This window comes from Hypanus sabinus, chromosome 10 (genome assembly GCF_030144855.1).
Source record: "Hypanus sabinus isolate sHypSab1 chromosome 10, sHypSab1.hap1, whole genome shotgun sequence".
Taxonomy (NCBI): domain Eukaryota; kingdom Metazoa; phylum Chordata; class Chondrichthyes; order Myliobatiformes; family Dasyatidae; genus Hypanus; species Hypanus sabinus.
The window spans coordinates 19,024,547-19,049,055 of record NC_082715.1 but is presented as its reverse complement, the minus strand read 5'-3'; the positions used below and the strand labels follow the sequence as shown (position 1 = coordinate 19,049,055).

Below are 24,509 nucleotides of genomic sequence, written 5' to 3'. Positions count from 1 at the left end.
GAAAGGGTAAGTTATGAAAATGAATAGTGAGAAAGAGGAGTAATGAGTTCATAGACAGTTCAGAGCTCTGATGCAGCACACAGAAAATGCTGGAGGAACTCAGCAGGTCAGGCAGCATCCATGGGGGCGGGGAGAGTATAAATGGTTCATATTGTAGCCGAGACCCTTCTGCAGCGCTGGAATGTACGAGTGTGTGGGGCAGAAGCCAGAATAAGGTTGGAGGCTGGGTGGGGAGAAGGGGAGGAAGGAGCATGGTGGAGGCAAGAGACTTTTCCTAAAATGATGAGCGTGGGTCTTCAGGCTCCTATCTCCTCCCCAGTGGTTGTATTGAGAAGGTCACTACCTGGGTAGTGAAGGTCCTTAAGAGTGGACACCACCTTCTTGAACCACCAGCACCTCCAGCACATGTTTTCACAACTGATCAAAATCATCAAGGCTGCTAAATTGGAGTTGTGACTAAGTGTTTGGATAAGGACTTGGGGGTTTTATGATAATCTGACCTTGGGCCTCAGTTCACCAGATCCTTTGGAAGGTTTCATTTCTATGGTGGGCTCTGCTTTCCATTCATGAGTTACCATGGCCACCAGACAGACAGAGTCAGAATGTCAGTGCGTCTGGACTTGTGCCATGGTTAGCGGAGCTATCAGCAATTCCTTGCAGTAAAATATCTTGTTCAGGATGGTCCTGAAGCTTCAACAGCTGTGGGAGGTCTGGGCAGTCCTTCAGCTTGGTGCTCAGATCTCCTGAACTTTATATGGTACTGATGTGTAGATAGTAACGGAGCCCAGAGTTGCATTCGACTGGCAGCCAGGGAAGGAATATCAGCATGTGGATCAAAAATTGACATAAAGAGATAATGATCCATCAGTAATGTAAATTGTCGACTAAAAAGGAATTGGTGGAATCTCTTAACTCCAAAGACAATTGTGAATGCTTCCTGCTCAATCTGGGCATAGTGGCTTTCTGCCTTGCTTTATGTCTTCAATGCGAATGTGATTGGATGCTCTTCATTCAATGGCATGATGTGTGAGAATCGGTGTTCAAGCAATTGCTTCAGTACCGCCACAAACTCTGAAATAGACTCGTATTCCCCTTGATTCCTTTTATGAAATGTAAACTTACCAGTAATAATCAAAAGTTTAGTTGAATAGTGGTCCTTGAAGACTTATTGCCAGGCTTAGCAGTTTGCACTAGTGACTAGAGGGAAACATTTTTCCATTTATCACAGTCAGAAAATTTGAAACGCGAATATCATCTGGAATTTGGTTTGCCAGTGCAAAATCTTCAAATTTTTCAGTATGTGAACGCTATTGCTTTGTCGTGTCATCGCTCTTCCAAGCATCGTTCCGATTCCCAAACACAGACATGTTCCAGAAAGTTAACTCGTCTTATCCATTGGAAATAATTCGGAAGATATGTAGCTTGGGTGTTTGATGCTTGCGTTGAGTTGTTCTCTGATCTTGGCAACTTACTTGCAAACATTTCGTCACCAAGCGAGGAGAATGCTGACGGTGGCCTGACCAATCTCTGCCCATGAAGATCAAGAGGGGCACAAATTTGACTGGGCATCAGTGAAAGTCGTGTCAGGATTTGTCACCTCATCACCAGTTTTGTTTCTGGTAATGGGAAGCTGGGTGGTCATGAATGACCCACAGAGACGTGAGACAAAGAAGTGATGGTAAACGTGCAAATTTATTTTGCTTGTAAAGCAATCTGCCTGGAATGCCCTTTCACGTTACGTTCAGTACGTCACACTCAGCGAGGCTTGACAGCAACCTGTAAGCATCAAAGTATACATGAATATGTAACATTTAATTTATGAATCGATTTTAAGTTCACACTTTTTGGTTTATCATCCTTCAGCAGCACCTGTTGGACATGGCCTTTCAACTTAAAGGCTGCTCATCACCACCTTCTTATGGGCAACTAGGGATGGGTAATAAATGCTGGCCGAGCTGGTGATGCCCACATTTGGTAAATGAATAAATAAAAAAAAAACCTCCTGAACTTAGTGTAGTTCAAATCTGGGATGTATAACTTTTCGAATTGGGGAATTGACAAAGATTAGAACTTACTTAAATCTTACATCCAACCAACAATGTGAGGGGGTAAAAGTCTTTGCATTATGACTCCGTTGCATTGTAGAGACATGTGAATTTAGAGAAATGAGCAGAATATCACAATCGCAATTCAGAGTAACAACACGGCTGATGTATAAGCGCCATCCTGGAAGGCGATTTAATAGACTTTAATAATATTACTCCAATAAGTTTAGAAAGTTCACAAAAAAACTGACTGAAAATAGATTTGGCACAGTACTGTGCTTGCTGCTGGCATTTCCAGAGATTAACATCTTTGTTTGAAAGGATTGGCACGTGTTGACACGAGCCATTCCTGGAGGTCGGGTGATGGAGTGGTTTGTGCTGATGGGGCCCATCACCTGTGGGTGACAGCTCATCTCGGAGAAGGAAAACTTTGATCTCAAACCTCTGCTGCCGGGCAGCTGTACTCACTCATGGGGAAGGCTTCAGGAGTATATCCCAAGGAAAAATCCAGAGCTAAGACAGACCAATATTGAGCTCAACATTGACAGGCAACTCCTGTGATGCTGCTGGTGTCGAACTGTATCAGTCACTGCTGTTCCTTTGGATTTATCAGCTGCATGGAGAAGGGGGAGTCTGTTACGTGCGTGGGCAACAGGTTGCGCTCCATATTGTATTGCACTGGCTTGTGTATCACGTAGATAGCTGAGGCACAACAGTCGTGGTCAACTCCGACCAATGGAAAACCTCTCTGATGGAGTGGAACCCAGAACAACTGAGATAAGTCTGATCGGTCTCCTTGCTGCAGAGGTTCAAATGAAATCACTTGGGGAAATTTTAATTCAGTTTCCAGTGGGCGTGCTATCCAGGATGGCAGCATGGTAAGATGATGGTCATAATGGTACTTATGAAAGATTTTAGTCCAGTTGAACTTCTGTCAACTGTGATTTATTGGGGAAATGGAGACACTGGGTTACAATACTGTGTTTGTACCACTTCTTGTGAGGGTTATGCACTTAACTTAAAGACACAAAGCTCTGCTGACCAGCTGGGAAAGCCTTCAGTGCGTGCTGTGATGTGTGAACTTGAAGCTGCTACTGTTTGTATGGGCCTTAGGATTATACAGAGTCACAGTGTCCGACTAGCCTGGCTCTTTTCAGTGAGACCTACGTGCCTGTCTTCCCTTTTCCAGCAGTTCTGACATCTCTGACAGCTTATTTTCCAGTCCTAGATAAATTGCATTAACAAATATCCTTTAATGGATCAGCATGTGAAAAGTGTTTCTGCTATCTGCTCAGCAAAAAGCAGTGCCTAACGTTTTTGGAGATAACTGAACAGTTTGGGCAGATCTGTGGAGAAAGAAACTTACTTAGTGGGTCAATCTGATAGACCTTTGATCAGTTTTGTTGAAGGTTAGTCTAGACCAGGGGTTCTCAACCTGGAGTCCATGCACCCCTTGCTTAATTGCACTGGCCATGGCATCAAAAAGATTGTTCAACACTCTCATGACCCTCTGAGTGAAGTTGCCCCTCATCTTCCCCTTTAACTTTTCCCCTTTCACCCTTAACCCATGATCTCTGGTTGTAGTCCTACTCAACCTCAGTGGAAAAAGCCTGCTTTCATTAACCCTATCTATACCCCTCATCGTTTTGAATACCTCTTTCAATCTCCCTTCAATCTTGTAACTTCCAAGGAATAAGGTTCTAGCTTACTTTATCTTTCCTTACAACTCGGGTCTTCCAGACCTGGCAACATTCTTGTAAATTTTCTCTGTACTCTTTCAACCTTATTATCTTTCCTGTAGGTAGGTGACCAAAACTGCACCGAATCCTGCAAATTAGGCCATTCAGCTATGTGTAAAAGAAGACCAGCTGTGCAAATAAAAAAATTAATTCTGAGTACATGAATTGTAAAGTGACTTGAAGGTGAGTCAGTAGGTCGTAGAATCAGCTCAGAGTAGCAGTGAATGAATATATCTATGCTGTTCAGGAGACTGATGGTTATAGAGTTGATGCACCATCAATAACTCTCGGAGATGGGAGGCTTTTTTTAGCTGCAAGAAACCACCACACAACATCCTGGAGACTGAGGGGGGAGCAGTGCCTCCAACCGCCTTTATACAGGGGTCTGTGGGAGGAGCCACAGGAGCTGTCAGCGGGGGAGGGGGGGGGGAGCGTGTCCAGACAGGTATACGTAGTTCACCACAAGGGTAATAACTTCCTAAACCAGGTGGTGTGGGACTTAAGGCTTCTGTACCTCCTGCCCAATGGTAGCAGTGAGTGTGTGAGATGGCCGTATCAAGTATGAGGGAAATATAATTTTCAAGCATATTTGTAAAGTTCATACCAAGTTTTCTTCAATTTGACATGAATATGGATACCTGGACTGAAAAGTATACTTTTAATTTTATTTTCAAGGTGAAACCATCATTGGACAGACTAGAATTTATTTTCTATTCCTAATTTCCATTAGGAAAGTTAGCGATGAGATGCCCTTCTGAAGTATTAAAGTTTTCATGGTGAAGGATCACCAGCATTCTGAATTTCAATGGTAAGGAGTTCTAACTGTTAATGTCGATTAACTTAAGACAATTGTCAAAATTAGTACCTATATTGGAGTTTCTTTTAATAGGATCTACATTGTTGCCATTGGCATTGATTCAATCTGTTGAGTAACAATTGCTGCTTATAACTGCGTAAACAAAATTTAATATTTGTTTTTGTTTTCCAAACAGAAAGTATGCATCTGAATTCAGAACAAGTTGCCTTAATTGGACAAGTATTTGAATCATATGTTGTGGAATTCCACAAAATTGATATCATCCATGTTCTGGAAAAGCCAGATCAAGGTGCTCATTATCCGATTACCGTGAATGCACTTTCGCTGTTCGAAATCAGCATGGAGATTGGGGAATATTTAAGTGCGTTTCCGAATGAGTTGTTTCCAGTATTTGACAATGCGCTACACAGAGCCGCCATGACCGTTTTGCAGTCTCATGCGGAGCCACATGGATTGGTCATGAAACAAAATCTTCACGTGAGAATTTCAGGTTAGTAGGTGAAATGTTGAATTACGGAATCGTGCTTACTTATTGTTGTGGCAGTTAATGATGTTATTCCTACGTCACTCAGCCACTCCCACATCGGAGGAGTTCACGTACTGTACAAGCAGAGTTATTAGTAAAGTTCAGTTGAACAGCCTGCATGATGCCACGCTGGTGTGCTCTGCACTATCCCTCAATATCGAACAACAGTTTTGACACAAAAATGCCATTCAGTCCACTGAATCCATACTAGCACTCTAAGATCTCATTAGAAGTAGTAAAATGGATTCAACAGTGGCTGGATGGAAGATGCCAGAGAGAGTGGATAACTGTTTGTCAGGTTGGAGGATGGTGACTAGTCGTGTTCCTCAGGGATCTGTACTGTGTCTAGTGTTGTTTGTCATATACATAAATGATCTGGATGATGGGGTGGTAAATTGGATTAGTAAGTATGCAGATGATACTATGATAGGTGGCGTTGTGGATAATGAAGTAGGTTTTCAAAGCTTGCAGAGAGATTTAGTCCAGTTAGAAGAGTGGGCTTAACGATGGCAAATGGAGTTTAATGCTGACAAGTGTGAGGTGCTACATTTTGGTAGGACTAATCAAAATAGGACATATATGGTAAATGGTAGGGCCTTGAGGGAATGCAGTAGAACAGAGTGATCTAGGAATAATGGTGCATAGTTCCCTGAAGAATCTCATGGGGATAGGGTGGTGAAGAAAGCTTTTGGTATGCTGGCCTTTATAAATCAAAGCATTGAGTATAGGAGTTGGGATGTAATGTTAAAATTGTATAAGGCATTGGTGAGGCTAAATTTGGAGTATTGTGTACAGTTCTGGTCACTGAATTATAGGAAAGATGTCAATAAAATAGAGAGAGTACAGAGGAGATTTACTAGAGTGTTACCTGGGTTTTAGCTCCTAAGTTACAGAGAAAGGTTGAACAAATTATGTCTTTATTCTTTGAAGTGTAGAAGGTTGAGGGGGCACTTTATAGAGGTATTTAAAATTATGAGGGGGATAGATAGAGTTGACGTGGATAGGCTTTTTCCATTGAGAGTAGGGGAGATTCAAGCACGAGGAACTGAGTTGAGAGTTAGGGGGCCAAAGTTTAGGGGTAACACGAGGGGGAACTTCTTTACTCAGAGAGTGGTATCTGTGTGGAACGAGCTTCCAGTAGAAGTGGTAGAGGCAAGTTTGATATTGTCAGTTAAAATAAAATTGGATAGGTATATGGACAGGAAAGGAAAGGAGGGTTATGGGCTGAGTGCGGGTCAGTGGGACTTGGTGAGAGTAAGCATTCAGCACGGACTAGAAGGGCCAAGATGGCCTGTTCACGTGCTGTAATTGTTATATTGTTATATAGTCCTGTTAACTCTTAATTGTTATTTCCCTGTATTCCTTAAGTCAATTCTCCTGTTTGTGCTCATCGAATCTCAGTGCAGTTCTTTTGCCTACTCCAGTGAGTAAATTACAGTGGTTAATTACTCCTCTGGGTAGTGGTGGGGTGGGGATGCATCTCCAGCAAAAGAGGTGTAAGTCATTCCTTCCCTTTGCTAACCTGCAGGTCATCAGCAAGGTGTAGCATCTGCTTAGCCCCTCCCATCCCCGATCAGGGTCACTTGTCATTAACTCATGGGAGCAGGTGGTGGATGGTCGTATGAGTAGCTGGTGCAGATCACAATTCCTGTTTATGTGACCACTGATGCAAGGCAGACAATCTCTGAAGAGTATTGATAATGACTGGGTCACCAGTCTTGTAAAGACACTGCCCAGAAGAAGGCAATGGCAAACACTTATGTAGAAAAAAAATTGCCTAGAACAATCATGGTGATGATCAGCTACATCATATGACACAGCACATAACGAGAGAATAAATTACTCCTTTGAGTAGCCATCAGCACATCTCGGGAGGAAATTGGGGCACCTCATAAAAACTCATCTACACAAAGCAGCTTTGGTCATTCTCGTATCCAGGTTCTGATACACGTAAGGTGGCATAGCTAACTTCAGCAAAGGTGTGTGGCAACTACTGTCAGGGACTTTAAACAATGATTACTCTGTACGAAACTGGCGGCTAATCACAAATACAGAATCTCATTTTCTATTTCTCATGTTACATGATTGAAGGAATCCAGAAATCAGTCCAACTCTTCTTCACTTGTATTGTCAGTGTTACTGTAGGACAGGCTACAGGGAAGATGCTTGGGAAACACAAGGGTCACCTTCATGCATTTTAAATTTTCTAATCTCAGCTTGGAGGAGCAATAGCTTGTGTTCTAGCTTCCAACCTAATGGCGTTAACATTGAGTTCTCTAACTTCCAGTAATTTCTCTCCCCTCCTGCTCTCTCTTTTACCATTCCACGTACTGACTCCCCTCTTATCCCTTCTCATCTCCTCACCTGTCTATCGCCTTCCTCTGATGCTCCTCCTTCCCTTTCTCCCATGGTCCACTCACCTCTCCTATCAGATTCCTCCTCCTTCAGCCTTTTACCTCTTCTACCTATCATCTCCCAGCTTCTTGTTTCATCCCCCTTCCCCCAGTCATCCTTCTTCCCCCTCACTTGGTTTCGCCTATCACTTTCCCCTCCTCCATCTTATCTGGCTTCTTCCCCCTTCTTTCCAATTCTGATGAATAGTCTCACCCCAACACGTCAACTGATTATTCCTCTCCTTCGATGCTGCCTGACCCGCTGAATTACTGCAGCATTCACTGCCCAGGATTTTCATCATCTGCAGAATCTCTTGTGTTTGTAAGTTTTTTAAAGTATATTCTGTTGTGCTATCAAAAATTGGCCCCAATTAGAAAGAGTGTATCTGAATAGATATTAATACTTAGAAGTCCATTGTCATTGTGAAACAGGTATTTTGTTCCACCTGTGTAAGTTCTGACCCAGAAGTTTGGAATTCAATTCTGGCACCTTTCTGTAAGGCGTCTCTGTATGTCCTTCCCGTGGAATGTTTGGGGGGTTTTCTGGGTGATCCCATGACTAGGTTAGGTCTAAACAAGCAAGCTAATAAATAATTAATTAAAAATAAAACTGTTGTCTGCTATACTGGCACAGGCAATTATAAAGACCTTTGTAGAAAACTTCATTAATCCCTTTGGGCTATTTTCTCTTGTGGGCATAAAAATTCTTTCAGTGTTCAAGAATAAAACACCACATGGTTTGTTGTATTGCACCGGCTGATATTTATCCTACAGTCAGAAAACTATGTTTTTATATTTGGGTATGTATTAACTAACTTGTGTATGCATGTTGCTATTTCTAATAGGACTGCCACTTTGTCCTGAATTGACAAGGGATCGTATCCCAAAGACCAGGGACGTGGGCCATTTTCTTTCGATTGTTGGCACAGTCATCCGCACTGGAATGGTGAAAGTGTTGGAATTTGAGCACGAGTACATGTGTAACAAGTGCAGACACATCTTCACTGCAACTGCAGACTTTGAACAGTATTATACATTCTGCCGCCCAAAATCCTGCCCTAATCCAGAAGGTTGTAACTCAATGAAATTTGCATGTCTTTCTGGCTCCTCATCTTCTCCTTCAAGATGTAAGGACTACCAAGAAATCAAAATTCAGGAACAGGTAATATAAACACTCTACTTTAGAATTTATGGTAACTTTGGAAGTCCTTTTCACTTTTATGTAACAAGCATTTAACAAAGCAAAAGGATTGGGATAGACACTGCAGGCCAGATAGTATCTGTGGAGAGGAGAGCAGGCCAGCTATTTCAGAATGATGATCTTACATCGGAACACTTTGTCAGCTTAAATATCCTTTAAGTTCTGAAACTGGAACAGGTTACATGTAGCTTAGGCTGAGATATAATTTATTTATTGAAAAACAGTGTGGAACAACCATTCTGGCCCTTCAAGCCATGCTGGCAGCTACCCTTGATTTAAACTTAGTCTGATCATGGGGCAATTTACAATGACTGGTTAACCTACTAACCAGTACGTCTTTGGATTGTGGGAGGAAACCGGAGCACCCAAAAGAAACCCATGCGATCACAGAACAATGTACAAACTCCTTATAGGAACGACGTGAATTGAACCTTGGTTGCCTGTACTGAAAACTGCTGTGCTAACCACTGCACTACCAACTTTTTACACTAGCATTTTCTTGATTGAGTTTTCATGAAATTTAAGTGCTAGTTCCCCAGATTTTGGTAAGTGACGCATTTATTCCCAGCTCAACTTTAATGCACATCTTATATAGGGAACAATAGACCAGAGTACATCCTTTTCCAGCTACATGACCACATGGTGGCAGTGGACAATTACAGATCTGTCAAGAAGACATCAGGGGTAGATTAGGGGAAAAAACAATGATGTAATTAAGTAGAAGCACAACCTTCCTGGCCATCAAGAAAATCTTCAAGAGGCAGTGCCTTAGGAAGGTAGCATTCATCATTACGGACCCTCACCAACCAGGATTAGTGATCTTTTGTTATTAGGGAGGAGGTACAGGAACCAGACGACCCACACTTAATATTTTAAGAACAGCTTATTCCCCTCCACCATCGGATTTGTGAATGGCCAATGAACCTTTGAATTTGATTTTGTAACTTGTAGTAACTTTTAAGTCTTGAACTGTACTGGTGCCTTAAAACAACAAATTTCACGGCATATCTCAGTGGTAATAAACCTGGTTCTGATTCTGAGCAAGAATGATGTGAACCTGAATTGTAAAAGCTAGACAAGTTTTGAGTTGATATGGTTCATGTCTAGAAATAGACATTCAAGCTTGCTTAATGATAGGAGGAAGACTAGTGTCTTAGCCTGAGAGAAGACAAAATCTGACGCTCAGATGAGCAGTTTGCTTGAAAACCTGGCATTACCACTTGACACAAGCCTCAGGTTTATAAAATAATTATACACTGACTCGGAGAGAGTTCGTTTCTCTCTGTATACAAACCTATTTAAGTTATCCCACATAAAACATCTTCGATGGGCTGGCAGATTTTCAGTTCAACTGTTTCCTGCCACAACTCAACATTACAGTCCTTTGGGAATGTGATATTGGGAGCTTCCTGGCAGTAAGACACTTCTGAAACAGAATCTGGGTGATTTTTTTTTTTTGCTAATGTTATATTTTCTGTGTTACATTTATTTTAACCATACAGGAGACAATTTCAAGGTTCCCTTGTCCAGTGCCTTGTAAAAGTTTTTAATCCCCAATCCTTTGCTCACATAAATGAGTATTACAACCAGAGATTTTTAATCAATTTAACTGAGATTTTTTTATTTGTGAATTACGCGCTCCTTTGTTCACAGTAGAGCCACCAGATTCAAAAATAGTTATTGCCCCTCAACTATCAGGGTCCTGAACAAAAGGAGATAGCTGCACTCTTTTAAGGACTCTTGTTATATTGCTATTTCATGCTCATTGTGTATTTATATCTGCATTTTGCACAGTTTGTTTAGTTTACAGTTCCTGATGTTTACAGTTACTGATCTATAGATTTGCTAAGCATGCCCTCAGAAAAAGAATCTCAGGGTTGTGCATAGTGACACATATGTACTCTGATAATAAACTTTACTTCAAAATTTGAGCCCCAAAAATAGGGAAAATTGTAAAGCATGAAAACCTAAAAATTCAAAACTGCAATGGTCAGCAGTTCAAAAATATTCGTTCCCCTTTTGCTAAGTACTTAGTTGAAACACCTCTCACAGCTATCACAGCCAGTAGTCTTATTGGTGAAGTCTCTATTAGCTTTGCACAACATGATGAAGTAAGATTTGCCCGTTCTTCCATGCTTAAGGTTGGGAAGTGGTGGTGGAACACAGTTTTGAGATCTTGCCAGGGATGTTTGATGGGATTAAGGCCAGGACTCTGACTGGGCCACTCAAGGACATCGATTTTCTTCATTTGAGCCACTCCCTGACTGCTCTGACATTGTGCTTCGAGTGTTTGTCCTGCTGAAGGATGAACTTCCTCCCCAGTCGGCAGAGGTGAGCAGGTTTTTATGCAGGATCCCTCTGTATTTAGCAGCATTCATCTTCCCGTCAGTCCTGACCAGATTGCCATTCTCTGCGACTGAACAGCATCTCTGGAGCATGGAGCTACCTCCACCAGTATGGCTGCGGAGTATCATGTACCACTTAATGCTGAGGCCAGAAAGTTCACCTCTTGTCTCATCTGACCACAAGACCTGCTTCAGCATCTTTACAGTATCTTCTAAGAGATGCTTTGCAAAGTCTTTACAGGCAAGGATTTGTTTTATCTTTCAGCCAGGGCTTCTTCCTTGCCAGTCCACTCTTCCATAAATGCCCTTGTTGTGTGAGGCTTTAGAGATTGTGGAACCATGAACTTCTTCAGTTGCAGCTACTGACTTCTTCAGCTGATTCAGAGCGACTGTTGGCATCACAGTAGCCTCTCTTACAAAGTTCAAAGTAAATTTATTACCAAAGTACATGTGGGTCAGCTTCTGCAACCCCAAGATTCATTGTCTTGTGGACATATTCAATAAATCCATAGAATAATGATAATAACCATAACAGTATCAATGAAAGACAGCATCAACTGAGGCATTCAACAAACTGTGAAAATACAAAAAGAAAGAAATAATAACAATCAATCAATCAATAAATAAACAAACAAACAAATAAATAAATAAATAAGCAATAAATATTGAGAGCATGAAATGAAGAGGCCTTGAAAGTAAGCCCGTAGGTTGTGGAAACATTTCAATGATGGAACAGATGAAGTTGAGTGACGATATCCGCTTTGGTTCAAGAACCTAATGCTTGATGGATAATAACTGTTCCTGAACTTGGTGGTGCGAGGTCTGAGGTTCCTGCACCACCTTCCTGATATCAGCAGGGAGAGGAGAGCATGTTCTGGGTGATGGGGGTCCCCGATGATGGATGCTGCTTTCCTACGATAGCTTTTCATGTAAATGTACTCAGTAGTTGGGGTGGACTGGGCTGTATCCACTACTTTTTCTAGGATTTTCTTTTCAAGGGCATTGTTGTTTCTATATCAAGCTGTGATGCAACCAGTCAATATTCTCTCCACTGTGCGTCTATAGAATTTTGTCAAAGTTTTAGATGTCAAGTGCCATTCTTCTCCAGTGGCTGGGCTTGGAGGGCAGCCTGATTTAGGCAGTGTGGTTTCATTTTTTTTTTAACATTTTTTCATGATGGATTTTAAGGTACGCTCATTGCTTTTGACATTGTCTTTTACCCTCCCCCAGATTTGTGCTTCCTTATAATCATTTCTCCAGCATGTCTTGAATGCTTGTTTGCCTTCATTTTGTTCTGGTCTGTTGAAAATCTACCATACTGTTGGATCTTGCAGAGAGGGGGTATTCATTCTTATGAACACAGGTGATCCTCCAGTTCTCGACCTTGTTAAGTTGGTGTGTGTTGCTAAGGTATTGCACCTGAGGAAAGTTAGCATAGTAGTTACAAAGGATATGAATACCTTTTCAGCCCCACAATTTTGGATTTTAATTTTAGTAAATTGTTGACAGGCTTTAGGAATATTTCTTTTGATTTGACATGATGCACAATGTGTTGTAGATTAGCTCAAAAAATCCTGCTTCAATATGTTTTGAATTTCGAAAATGAGAGAGTAAAATGTGAAAATAGTTGTGAGGGCTGAATGTTTTTTTTCCAAGGCACAGTATTTACCCATCTGCTGCCTGTGTGTTGATTTTTGGAGCATAGTTAATGTTAGGAATGTAACCTGCAAGCATGAAGTGTTGCCTCATCTAAGGGGAGGTACAAGAGCCTGAAGACACACGTTCAATCTTTGGAGAACAGCTTCTTCCCTGCACAGTTGGATTACTGAACAGTCTGTGAACCCATGACCACTACCTAGTTATTTGTCTTTGTTGCGCGATTTTGCATACCATTGGCACATGTGCACGTGAAATTCCATCTACATGTTTCAATGGACAGAAGTTCACTGTCAAAACTGCCATTTTTCAGTATTCACAACAATCAACAAAATTCCTGCACTCAATTCCTGGGGCTATGTTGAGTTTTGAGAAAAGTGGAAGTATGGAGAAAAAGCAAAGAGGGTGACAACGGCTACGTCACTTGGCCTTTTGAAATTGGCCACAGCGAATTGCATTATCTTAGATATAAGTGCTGACAGCAGTTGCCCTGGTGAAAGCAGAACAGTGTCTGCCAACAGTCGTTTCAATCTGCAAGCAATGTGTATCTTGTTATCCCCTCAGAGTGAATAATCCTCACTGAGCCATGCAGAACCTAAACCAGGAACTAAAGGTAGATTATTTAATCCTATGCCAAAAGTACAAAAGTGTGAAAACTATTGAGACGTCAAGTCAAAGTAAGTTTATTATCAAAGTACATGTACGACTTTTCAGATTCATTTTCTTGCAGGCATTTACAAGAAAATAACGAAATACAATGGAATTTATTAAAAATATGTAAACACAAACTGATAATCAAAGTGCAAAAGAAGACAAATTGTGCAAATAAATTAAATAGTACTGAAAACATGAGTTGTTGAATCTTTGAAGGGGAGTCAGTAGGTTGTGGAATCAGTTCAGAGATGAGGTGAATGAAGTTATCCACATTGGTTCAGGAGTCTGATGGTTGTAGGGTAGTAACTGTTCCTGATCCTGGTGGTGTGGATCTTAGGCTCCTGTCCCAGTGGTAGAAGCAGAAAGAGAGCATGGCCTGGATGTGGAGGTCCTTGATGATGGGTGATGTCCTCTTGTGACTGGGCTCCTTGTAGAGGGGTTCACTGGTGATGAAGGCTCTGCCTCTGATGGACTGGACTATATCTAGCACTTTCTGTAGGTTTTTCCATTCCTGGGCATTTTAATTTCCATACCAGGTTGCAGAAGAAAGAAGTGCATTAAAAAAAAAGGATCAGAATCAGAGGGGGGAGCATTTAATTGTGGAGATTTCCAACAATAATTAAAATGGAACAGAGAGATCTCCACTCTTGTAATGGTTCATTTTTGGTAATTGTGATGTTGTTTCGTTATAATTAAGACCTGGTGCACATTTTTTAAAAAATCGCTTTATCTTGAATGGCAAATGCTTTATGCTTTCTGATTTCAGAAAGTATCCATTAGAAACAGACCACTACCTCGTGCATTAGTGCCTTGAGCTATTGGTTTAATGAAGCAGCGATGAAGTAGTTAGAGGTGTTGGCTCACAGCTCTAGTGATCTGGGTTTGATCCTGACCTCTGCCTATGTCACTGTGGACCTTGCAAGATTAGACCAGCATTCAACAGTTGTCGGCATTATTCCTTACATGTCCACCCTGTTTCACTAACAGGTCCAGAGGCTGTCTGTGGGAAGTATACCTCGATCGTTGCTGGTTGTACTGGAAGATGATTTGGTGGACACCTGCAAATCAGGTACAAGTCCCTAATTAAGTTGTGAGAATGGCTAGCATAGATAGGCTGATCAAAGAACTGTCCAGCGCAGTAAGGCCCTTTGACCCATGATGTTGTGCTGACCTTTTAACCCGCTTCAAGGTCAATCTAACCCTTCCCTCCCACATAGTCTTTCATTTTTCTTTCACCCATGAGCCTAACTAAGTCTCTTCATGACCCTAATGCATCTGCTTCTACCAACACCTCAGGCAATGCATTCCATGCACCCTCCATTCTCTGTGTTAAAGCCTACTCTGACATTTCTCTCCCCCCCCCCCCCATATTTTCTTCCATTCACCTTAAAATTATGCCCTCTTATATTAGCCATTTCCACTCTGGGAAAAATGTTCTAGTTGTCTGCTCTATCTATGCCTCTTATCTTGTACACCCCTATCAAGTCACCTGTCATCCTTCTTTGCTCTAGAGCAGGTCTTCCCAATCTGGGGTCCACGGACCCTTGCTTAATGGTAATAGTTCATCACACGAAAAGGTTGGGGGGCCCCTGATCTGGAGAAAAGCAATAGCTTGCTCAACCTTTCCTCATAAGACATACTCCCTAATCCAAGCAGTATCCTGGTAGTTCTCCTCTGTACCCTCTCTAAAGCTTTCACATCCTTCCTGCCATGAGGTGACCAAAACTGAACACAACGCTTTATGTGTGGTCAAACCACACATAACTACATCTACAGAACTGCAAAATTACCTTCATAATGAAGGCCAAAGCACCGCATGCCTCTTTAACCACCCTATCAACATTCACAGCAACTTTGGAAGACCAACTGGTGTGTGAAATTTTAATGCTCCTTACAAACAGCATCTGTCTACAGATCAGAACCCAAGTGTACAATCTAGAAGTGATCGTTGTCCCCATTAAAGCCTTTACCAATTAATCTTCAGAATGTGTGACACTATAATTTCACCCAGAATTACAATTCCTAAATAATCTAGTCAACAATGATCTAATCACTTAGTATATTATCACTACTACCATGTTTTACAAGACCTTTGATGACTACATCATAGAACAAAAGACAATCTGCTGGAGAAACTCAGCAGGTGAACTTACCTCAATGGGGGCAGAGGGGAATTATCAATGTTTCAGGGCCATGGGTATTATAGAGTCATAAAGCTCTACAGTGCAGAAGTAGGCCCTTCAACCCTTCTAGTTTGTGCTGAACTGTTATTCTGCCTTGCCCCATCAATACTCACCTGGATTATATCCATCCATACCCCTCCCATCCATGTACTTGTCCTCTTCCCTTAAGTGTTTCAATCAAACACACATCCACCACTTCTCATTCTATGCTTGCACCACCCGCTGAGCTTCCCTTTGAATATTTAAGTATATTAAATATTTCGCCCAGTCCAGCACCACCACTGAGCCCATGTGCACAGAGCACATCCATCATCAGGGATCCCCACCACTCAGAGCATGCTCTGTTCTCACTGCTGCCATCAAGAAGAAGATACAGGAGCCTCGACTCACACCACCAGGTTCAGGAACAGTCATTATCACTCGGCATCGGGCTCTTGAACCGAAAGGGATAACTTCACTCACTCAACTTCACTTACCCCATCCCTGAACTGTTCCAACAACCTATGGACTCACTTTCAAGTACTCTTCATCTCATGTTCTCAACTTAATGATTATTTATTATTATTGTTTCTTTTTTATTTTGTTTTTGCACAGTTTGTTGTCTGCCATATTGGTGTGGTCTTTCATTGATTCTAAAAACATAGAGACAGAAAACCTACAGCATAATACAGGCCCTTAGGCCCACAATGTTGTGCTGAACATGTTCTTGTACTTATACTTATCTAGGGTTACCCGTAGCCTTCTATTTTTCTAAGCTCCATGTACCTGTCCAGGAGTCCCTTAAAAGACCCTATCTTATCTGCCCTCACCACCGTTGCCGGCAGCCCATTCCACACACTCACCACTGTCTGCGTAAATAAAACTTACCCCTGACATCTCCTCTGTACCTACTTGCAAGCACCTTAAAACTATGCCCTCTCGTGCTAGCCATTTCAGCCCTGGGGAAAAGCCTCTGACTATCCACACGATCAATGCCTCTCATCATCTTATACACTGTTATTGCAGTTATTGGATTCTATTAGTTATTGTATGGTGGCATATATGTACTTTTTACTTCGACCTTTGAACCTTTCACACTTAACCTATGACCTTTAGTGAAGAAGGAAGAGAGTGATATAAAGAGGACAGGTGAGATGGGGCTGGTAGGTGATGGGTGGATTGAGGAGGGGTGAGGGATGTAGGGCAAAAGGAGCCAGGAGGGGAAAGTGGAAGAGGTGGAGTTGGGAGACAGAGGCAGGTGAGTGCTGGGTGGAAGCGAGCAAGGAAATAAAAGGGGTAGATGGAGCCAGGCAGAGTGAGGGAGAAGATGAAAATGGAGACTAAGACTTGAGGGTGTTCAATCCAGATCAGGATTGAAAGCAGATTGTTTTTGAGCTGTAAGGTAGCAGCTCTCTTGAGTGGGCTATTATACCAGCCCTTGACAAGCCACCCAAAAAAGGACCAAACAACATCATCCATAAACATTTTTTAGAAGTAATCAAATTAACATATTAAAGTTATTTAGAGGGTATGTTCTTCTTCTTGCGCCCTTAACTCCTGGTGGAGTCGTCGGGGTGCCGTCGTGACAAGCTTTGCACCAGTCTGGTCCAGCTGTCATGGTTGTGTGCCAGGGCCTGGGTCACCGCAAGTGTTTTCCCTGTCCATTCTTTCATGTTGTCCGTCCATCTTTTCCTCTGTCTGCCTCTCCTTCTTTTCCCCTCCACAGTTCCTTGTAGAACGGTCTTTACAAGGCCGCTGGATCTTGTTACGTGGCCGTACCATGTAAGGTTCATTAAAAGTATGTAGGATGAATATGTAGGATTCATTTAAAATATTTCCGAACGTAAAACAGGGCAGGAGTAGGCCTGCCCTGTCATTCAGAATGACCAGGCCTCAACTCCTCTTCTGTTCCCCCATAGCTCAAAATTCCTTCATCTTTCAAAGACTATCTACATCTTCCTCAAGTATTCCCAATGAACCCAATACTCCTAATACCACCCTCCAGTGCAGAGAATTCAAGAAGTTCACCTTCCTCTTTGAAGAGACATTCCTGTGTACCTTCGGTTTAAACTATCGTGTAGGCTGTGTCTTCATCTTCTCTCATTTAAGATAATTTGAATAGTAGAAATATCTTGACATGTCAAAGTAGCAAGGGAAGAAGAAACTGTCCCTTAAACAGTGAGTGTGTGTCTTCGGGCTCCTGTGATGGTAGTAATGAGAAGAGGGTATGTTCGGAAGGTGAAGGTCCTTAATGATACCTTCTTGAGGCATCACCTAGTGAACGTGTCCTTGATGGTGGGGAGGCTTGTGCCCAAGATGGAGATGGTTGTGTTTACAACCCTCTGCAGCTCTTTCCGATTGGCAATTCCCCATTAAGCTCCATGTGTTTAATTTGCCTTACAAATTTGTGCCATGGACTCAATTCAGGTTTCTCATCTCAACATGTCCTCTCAGCTATTTTCATATCATTGGTACTTTACCCTCTGCCCCCTCTGCTTTAAATCTTAAGCAGAAGACCAAGACCCGATCCTTTAGAATCTGGCTCTGGTTTATGATCACTGATTTGTATGCTATAAAGTCAAGTTTATTGTCATTTAACTATATATGTGTACACCACCAAATGAGACAATGTTTCTCCAAGCCAGGGTGCAAAACACATAACACACAATAACTTAGGACAGTAGGAATTAAATACAAATAGATTACACATAGATAAACAATGTAAAGTGCATAAATTAAATATTGTAGGGTACGGTACAGGTTATCTAATGACAATTCGGATGTGATGTGGCAGGGAGTTCAGAAGTCTAATGGCCTGAGGGAAGAAACTGTTTCTCATTTTGACCCTTCTTGTACATCGCTGTCTCCTGCCTGGTGGTAGAATGTCAAAGGGGATGCTGGACGGGTGGGTGGGATGCTTGATAATATCAAGAGTTCTGAGCATGCAGTACTTTGATAAATGTCCTCGATGAGTAGTGGGGAAACCCTGACGATCTTCTCGGCCACTATCACAGCCCTTGTAGGGACTTCCAGCCCGATCCGCTACTGCTCCCGTATCAGATGGGAATGCAACTTGTCAGGACGCTCTCAATGGTGCTCTTGTGAAATTCAGGTAAAATGGGAGCGTGGTGGGGAAGAAACCTCACTTGCTTCAGTCTTCTCAGGACGTGGAGGCACTGCTGGGTCTTCTTATTTCAGGGAGATAGTATTGAGGGACCGGGTGAGGTTCTTTGTGATGTGAACTCCTAGGGAGCCATGTATGCACAGAGTGGGATGGTTCCTCTGCACCAAGACATCTTCAAGGAATGGTGCCTCAGAAGGGCGGTGTCCATTATTAAGGAACCCTCATCATCCTTCACCCTTCTTCTCATTGTTACCGTCAGAAAGGAGGTTCAGAAGCCTGAAGACACACACTTAGGGATTCAGTAACAGCTTCTTTTCTGAAATCCAATTCCTAAATGAACATTGAACCCATGAACATGGCCTCACTTTTTTTAATATATTATTTCTGATTTTGCACTATTTTAATTCAACCACTTGAAGCATATATATTTACTATAATTAATGAACTCTTTTTTCTATATTATTATGTATTGCATTGAACTGCTGCTGCTAAGTTAACAAATTTCACGACACATGATGGTGATAATAAACCTGATTCTGATTCTGAAGTCCACAGTCATTTCCTTGGTCTTCTCCACATTCAGACTTGGGTTGTTGTTCTCACACCAGTCCACCAGCCACTCCACTTCCTCTCTGTACTTGGACTCATCGTCGTTGTTGATGAGGCCAACCCCTGTTGTGTAATCTGCAAACGTGATGATACAGTTTGAGATAAATTCCGCAACACAGTCATACGTCAGCGGTGTGAACAGTAGCGGGCTGTGCATGCAGCAGTATGGTACAAAGATAGTATAAAGGGTAAACAACTTCAATCCATTAGTTACATTCCTCCAGCCTGAAAAGACCATATTATTCTGACCGGTTATCACATTGAGGACAAACTTCAGTCCATGCTGATTCATTTTCCCCAGTACCTTGGGCAAACATGTGTGATTCTTGTAAAAGCACAAGGCATTTGAATCTAATCACTGATTCCAACCAGTCAGGAATCAGAGCAGGGTAGAAACATCTGAGAAACAGGTTTCTGTTATAGCTCTTTAGTTAATTCATTCCACAAATATTTGTGAAGTAAAACCTGCTGGTAGCACCTATCCAGATGACTAACCAACAGTAATTTGCAATGACTTAAAAGATTGACTGTGCACTGAAAGATATTGATATGAATAGTTTAAGGCAGTGAATACTGGAATAACATATTATATTTACAAGGATATTGCCAGGAATGGAAGACTTGAGTTACAGGGAAAGATTGGATAGGTTAGGACTTTATTCCTTGGTACATTATTCTTTGGAGCGTAGAAGGTTGAGGGGTGACTTGATAGAGGTATTTAAAATTATGAGGGGGGTAGATAGAGTTGACATGGATAGGCTTTTTCCATTGAGAGTAGGGGAGATTCAAACAAGAGGACATGAGTTGAGAATTAGGGAGCAAAAGTTTAAGGGTAATACAGGGGGGAATTTCTTTACTCAGAGAGTGGTAGCTGTGTGGAATGAGCTTCCAGTAGAAGTGGTAGAGGCAGGTTCGGTATTGTCATTTAAAGAAAAATTGGATAGTTATATGGACAGGAAAGGAATGGAGGGTTATGGGCTGAGTGCGGGCCAGTGAGACTAGGTGAGAGTAGGCATTCGGCACGGACTAGAAGGGCCGAGATGGCCTGTTTCCATGCTGTAATTGTTATATGGTTATATAGAAGATTGAGAGGAGATTTGATAGAATTATACAACATTGAGGGATATAAACAGGGTAAATGCCAATAGACTTTTTCCACTGAGGTTGGGTGGGCCGTGACTAGAGGTCATGGTTTAAGGGTGAAAGGTGAAAAGTTTAAGGGGAACATGAGGAGAAACCCCTTCAATCAGAAGATTGTGGGAGTGTGGAACAAGCAGCCAGCGCAAGTGGTCAATTTCAATGTTTAAGAGAAGTTTGGTTGGGTCCGTGGATGGGAGAGGTACGGAGGGTCATGATCCCTGTGCAGGTTAATGGAATTGGCAGTTTCAGTGGTTCAGCACAGACCAGATGGAATGAAGGGCCTGTTCCTTTGGGGTGCTTTTCTAACACTCTTCAGGCAGATGGGGCTCGTCAGCCGAGGTCGGCAGCTCATCTAGGAGAAAGAAAACTGATCTCAAACCTCTGCTGCCTTGTGGTTATACCCACTCATGGGGCAGGCTTCAAGAGTAAATCCCGAGGGTAAAAACACAGAGCTGGAGTCCCTAAGGCAGTTCTACATTGAGTTCAATGTTGATTGGCAGCTCCTGCGATGCTGCTGGTGCCAAACTGTATTGGTCTCTGCTGTTCCTTTGGATGCATGGAGAGGAAGAGCTTGTTACATGGGCAACAGCTTTCTCTCCATATTGTACTACCTCGGCTTGTGTGTCTAGACAGCTAGGACACAATATCCATGGTCACCTCTGACCGACTGAGACCTCAGGCATGACTGCACATCCATTATTAATAAGGTTGCAAATATGTTGCTGAATTTTATACACTTTTTTGTGAATACACTGTGTAGGAGGTTAGGGAATTTCTCTTTGGAGTAAATGATATGTATAAGGGGCAAAGATAGAATGGACAGATGGTGATTTTTTCTGAGGGTTGGAATGGCTAATACAAAAGGACATATTTTGAGGTGATTGGAGGAATGTATAGGAGGGACGTCAGAAATAAATCTGTTATTCAGAGACTATTGAGGTATGGAGCACATTGCCAAGGGCAACGGTTAAGCAGATATTTAGGGACATTTAAGATATGTACATGCTAAAAGAAAAATGGCGGGCTATGAGGGAGGGAAAGGTTAGATTGAGTTTTGCAGTGGATTTAAATGTTAGCACAATGTCATGGGCGAAAGGGCCTGGACTGTGTTATACTGTTATGTGGTGAAAAATATATCATAAATGTTCTATGTCAGCTGAGAAGATCATCAGGGTCTCTTTTCCCGCTATCACGGACATTTACACTACACGCTGCATCCGCAAAGGAAACAGCATTATGAAGGACCCCATGCACCCCTCATACAAACTCTTCTCCCTCCTGCCGTCTGGGAAAAGGCTCCGAAGCATTCGGGCTCTCAAGACCAGACTATGTTACAGTTTCTTCCCCCAAGCTATCAGACTCCTCAATACCCGAAGCCTAGACTGGCACCTTGCCCTATTGTCCTGTTTATTATTTATTGTAATGCCTGCACTGCTTTTGTGCACTTTATGCAGTCCTGGGTAGGTCTGTAGTCAGTGTAGCTGTCTCTGTGTTGTTTTTTTTTACATAGTTCAGTCTAGTTTTGTACTGTGTCATGTAACACCATGGTCCCGAAAAACGTTGTCTCATTTTCACTATGTACTGTACCAGCAGTCATGGTCAAAATGACAATAAAAGTGACTTGACCTGACTTGACTTCTTTGCTAAACAGGAGATTCCATTTGCCTATCTTTTGTAACCTTTAGTGTCACATTTAGAATCTGTGTGGCCAGTAGAATCAGTTCTAAAATTTTCATGGTAAAAGATTAAACAAATCTAAACAAATTTTATTTCTCTGTTTTAACGGTTGTCAGATCGTGTTAATCATCAACAGACCAGCACACTCAGGACTTTGGCGATGTTGGACTGGCAGATTTGCTGGACTTTTGGATGTTAGTCTAATTAATACTTTAAAATGATATTGATCCACTTTTTTAACACCACTATGTAATGTCTAATCCAATTCTCCCATCAATCTGGTGAGTTTCAAAAGATCCTCGTGCCCTGGTGAATTTCACGGAAGCATGGGAGATAAGACTGTCATAAGTCACTGACCAAATGTGATTTCTGAAGTATTGGATAGTGGATTATTGGAGTTTTGCTGCAATCTCAAATGGTTTTCTTACTTTACTGTACAGTAACTAAATGCTTAGCAGTAATAAGTGTGTTTTTTTAATTATAGGTGATGATATTACTATTTATGGTGTGGTTATGCAGAGGTGGAGGCCTCTGTCTCAAGACTCCCGCTGTGACCTAGAACTTGTCCTGAAAGCCAATAATCTTGAAGTGAACAATGAACAGCCGATGGGAGTTGTTATTGATGATGATGTCCAGAAAGAATTTGAAGACTTCTGGGAGAATTACAAAGATGATCCCCTAGCAGGTGCAGATGTGCATAGAGCCAATGAGTTCCTTTTGTTAGATTCTTGAGGTCTTCCATTGTGCGGTGGTATAATCGGACATGAATTGTTGACGAATTTTAACTAAACTTTTCTAAGGTGCATCATATGGAATGTATTGGTACAATTCTACATTGCTATCATGCAGAGCATTCTCACATCAGCCGTTACTGTCTGGTTTGGTGCAGGATCCTTTCACAATATGCAAAAACTACGGTGAACTGTCAGGTCAGCAGAAAAGGTCATTTGCTGCAGTCTACCATCAGTGCAGAACTTGCATGTGCACAGGACAATGAAGACCATAAGACATAGGACCAGAATTAGGCCATCTGGCTCATCAAGCCTGCTCCACCATTCAGTCATGGCTAGTACTTTTTTTCTATCTCCTCCTCAACCCCAGTTCCTGGCCTTCACCCCGTAACATTTGGAGCCATGTCCAATCAAGAACCTATCAGTCGCTGCCTTAAACACCCCCTACGACCTGGCCTCTACATGTGGCAACAAATTCCACAAGTTCACCAACCTTTGGCTAAAGAAATTTCTCCGCATCTCTGTTTTGAAAGGGCGCCCCTCTATCCTGAGGCTGTGCCCTCTTGTCCTAGAATCTGCCACCATGGGAAACATCCTTTCCACATCTCCTCTGTCTAGGCTTCTCAACATGTGAAAGGTTTCAATGCGGTCCAGCCTGATCCTTCTGAATTCTAGCGAGTACAGACCCAGAGTAATCAAATGTTCCTCATATGATAACCCTTTCATTCCTGGAACCATCCTTGTGAACCTCCTCTGGATCCTCTCCAATGCCAACACATCTTTTCTAAGATGAGTGGCCCAAAATTGTTCACAATACTCAAGGTGAGGCACCACCGTTGCCTTATATAGCCTCAGCATCACATCCTTGTTCTTGTATATGAAGTGGGCCAGAAAAACATTGTGGACACTACTCACAAAAATGTCATGCCATCTTAAAAGCTTCATTCCCCAGGCAATTAATCTGATCAATCATTCTTGTTAACACCCCCCAGCCCCCTCTATCTATTACCTGCCCCACTGCACTGCAAATATTTTGTTACCTTATAACACCGTTTATGTTGTAAATACATGCTGGTATTTATGAACTATGGACATTTAATTTCATAACCATACCCCAACTTAATTTATATAATTCTTTATTCTTCATTCTTCATAATTGTTGAATATTGTTGTTTGCTGCATGCTGTGTCCCAACCAACGCACCACATCAAATCCCTAATGCATGTAAATGTATGTGGTGATTTTTCACTTCCTTACAATGTTGAAAGAGGCTGTTTTGATGTATTGAATATTTGCTGATGCACAGAGCAATCCTCTTCCTCATTGATTTTCCCTGTGACCTATTCTCCCCACTTTGCAATTAACCACCTGCCCACGCCCCAATGTTTATGGTGAATTAGCCTACCGACCAGAATATCGTTGGGATAAGGGAGGAAAATGGAACAATTATCAAAACCACAAGAACAAAGAACATTACAGCACAGTACAGGCTCTTCAGCCCATGATAATATATTGACATTTAAACTACGTTAAGATCAATCTGACCCTCCCTTCCCTCATAGTCCTCCATTTTTCTGTCATGCATGTCCCTAAGAGTATCATAAATGCTCCTTATGTATATTCCTCTACCACCACCCTGACATGACATTCCATGCACCCACCACTCTCTGTGGGGAGAAAGAACACCTGC

The 24,509-nt window shown here is 42.0% G+C and overlaps 1 protein-coding gene across 1 annotated transcript in view; it reads left to right on the top strand.

Annotated features, from left to right (window-relative positions):
• Positions 1–4,781: 4,781 nt before the first annotated feature.
• Positions 4,782–24,509, top strand: part of mcm9 (minichromosome maintenance 9 homologous recombination repair factor) — a 45,188-nt gene continuing 25,460 nt past the window's right edge. The window contains exons 1-4 of the mRNA XM_059981233.1: positions 4,782–5,091; positions 8,366–8,682; positions 14,364–14,445; positions 22,573–22,773. Coding sequence (XP_059837216.1) covers positions 4,782–5,091; positions 8,366–8,682; positions 14,364–14,445; positions 22,573–22,773 — 910 coding nt within the window. The remainder of the gene's footprint in view (positions 5,092–8,365; positions 8,683–14,363; positions 14,446–22,572; positions 22,774–24,509) is intronic.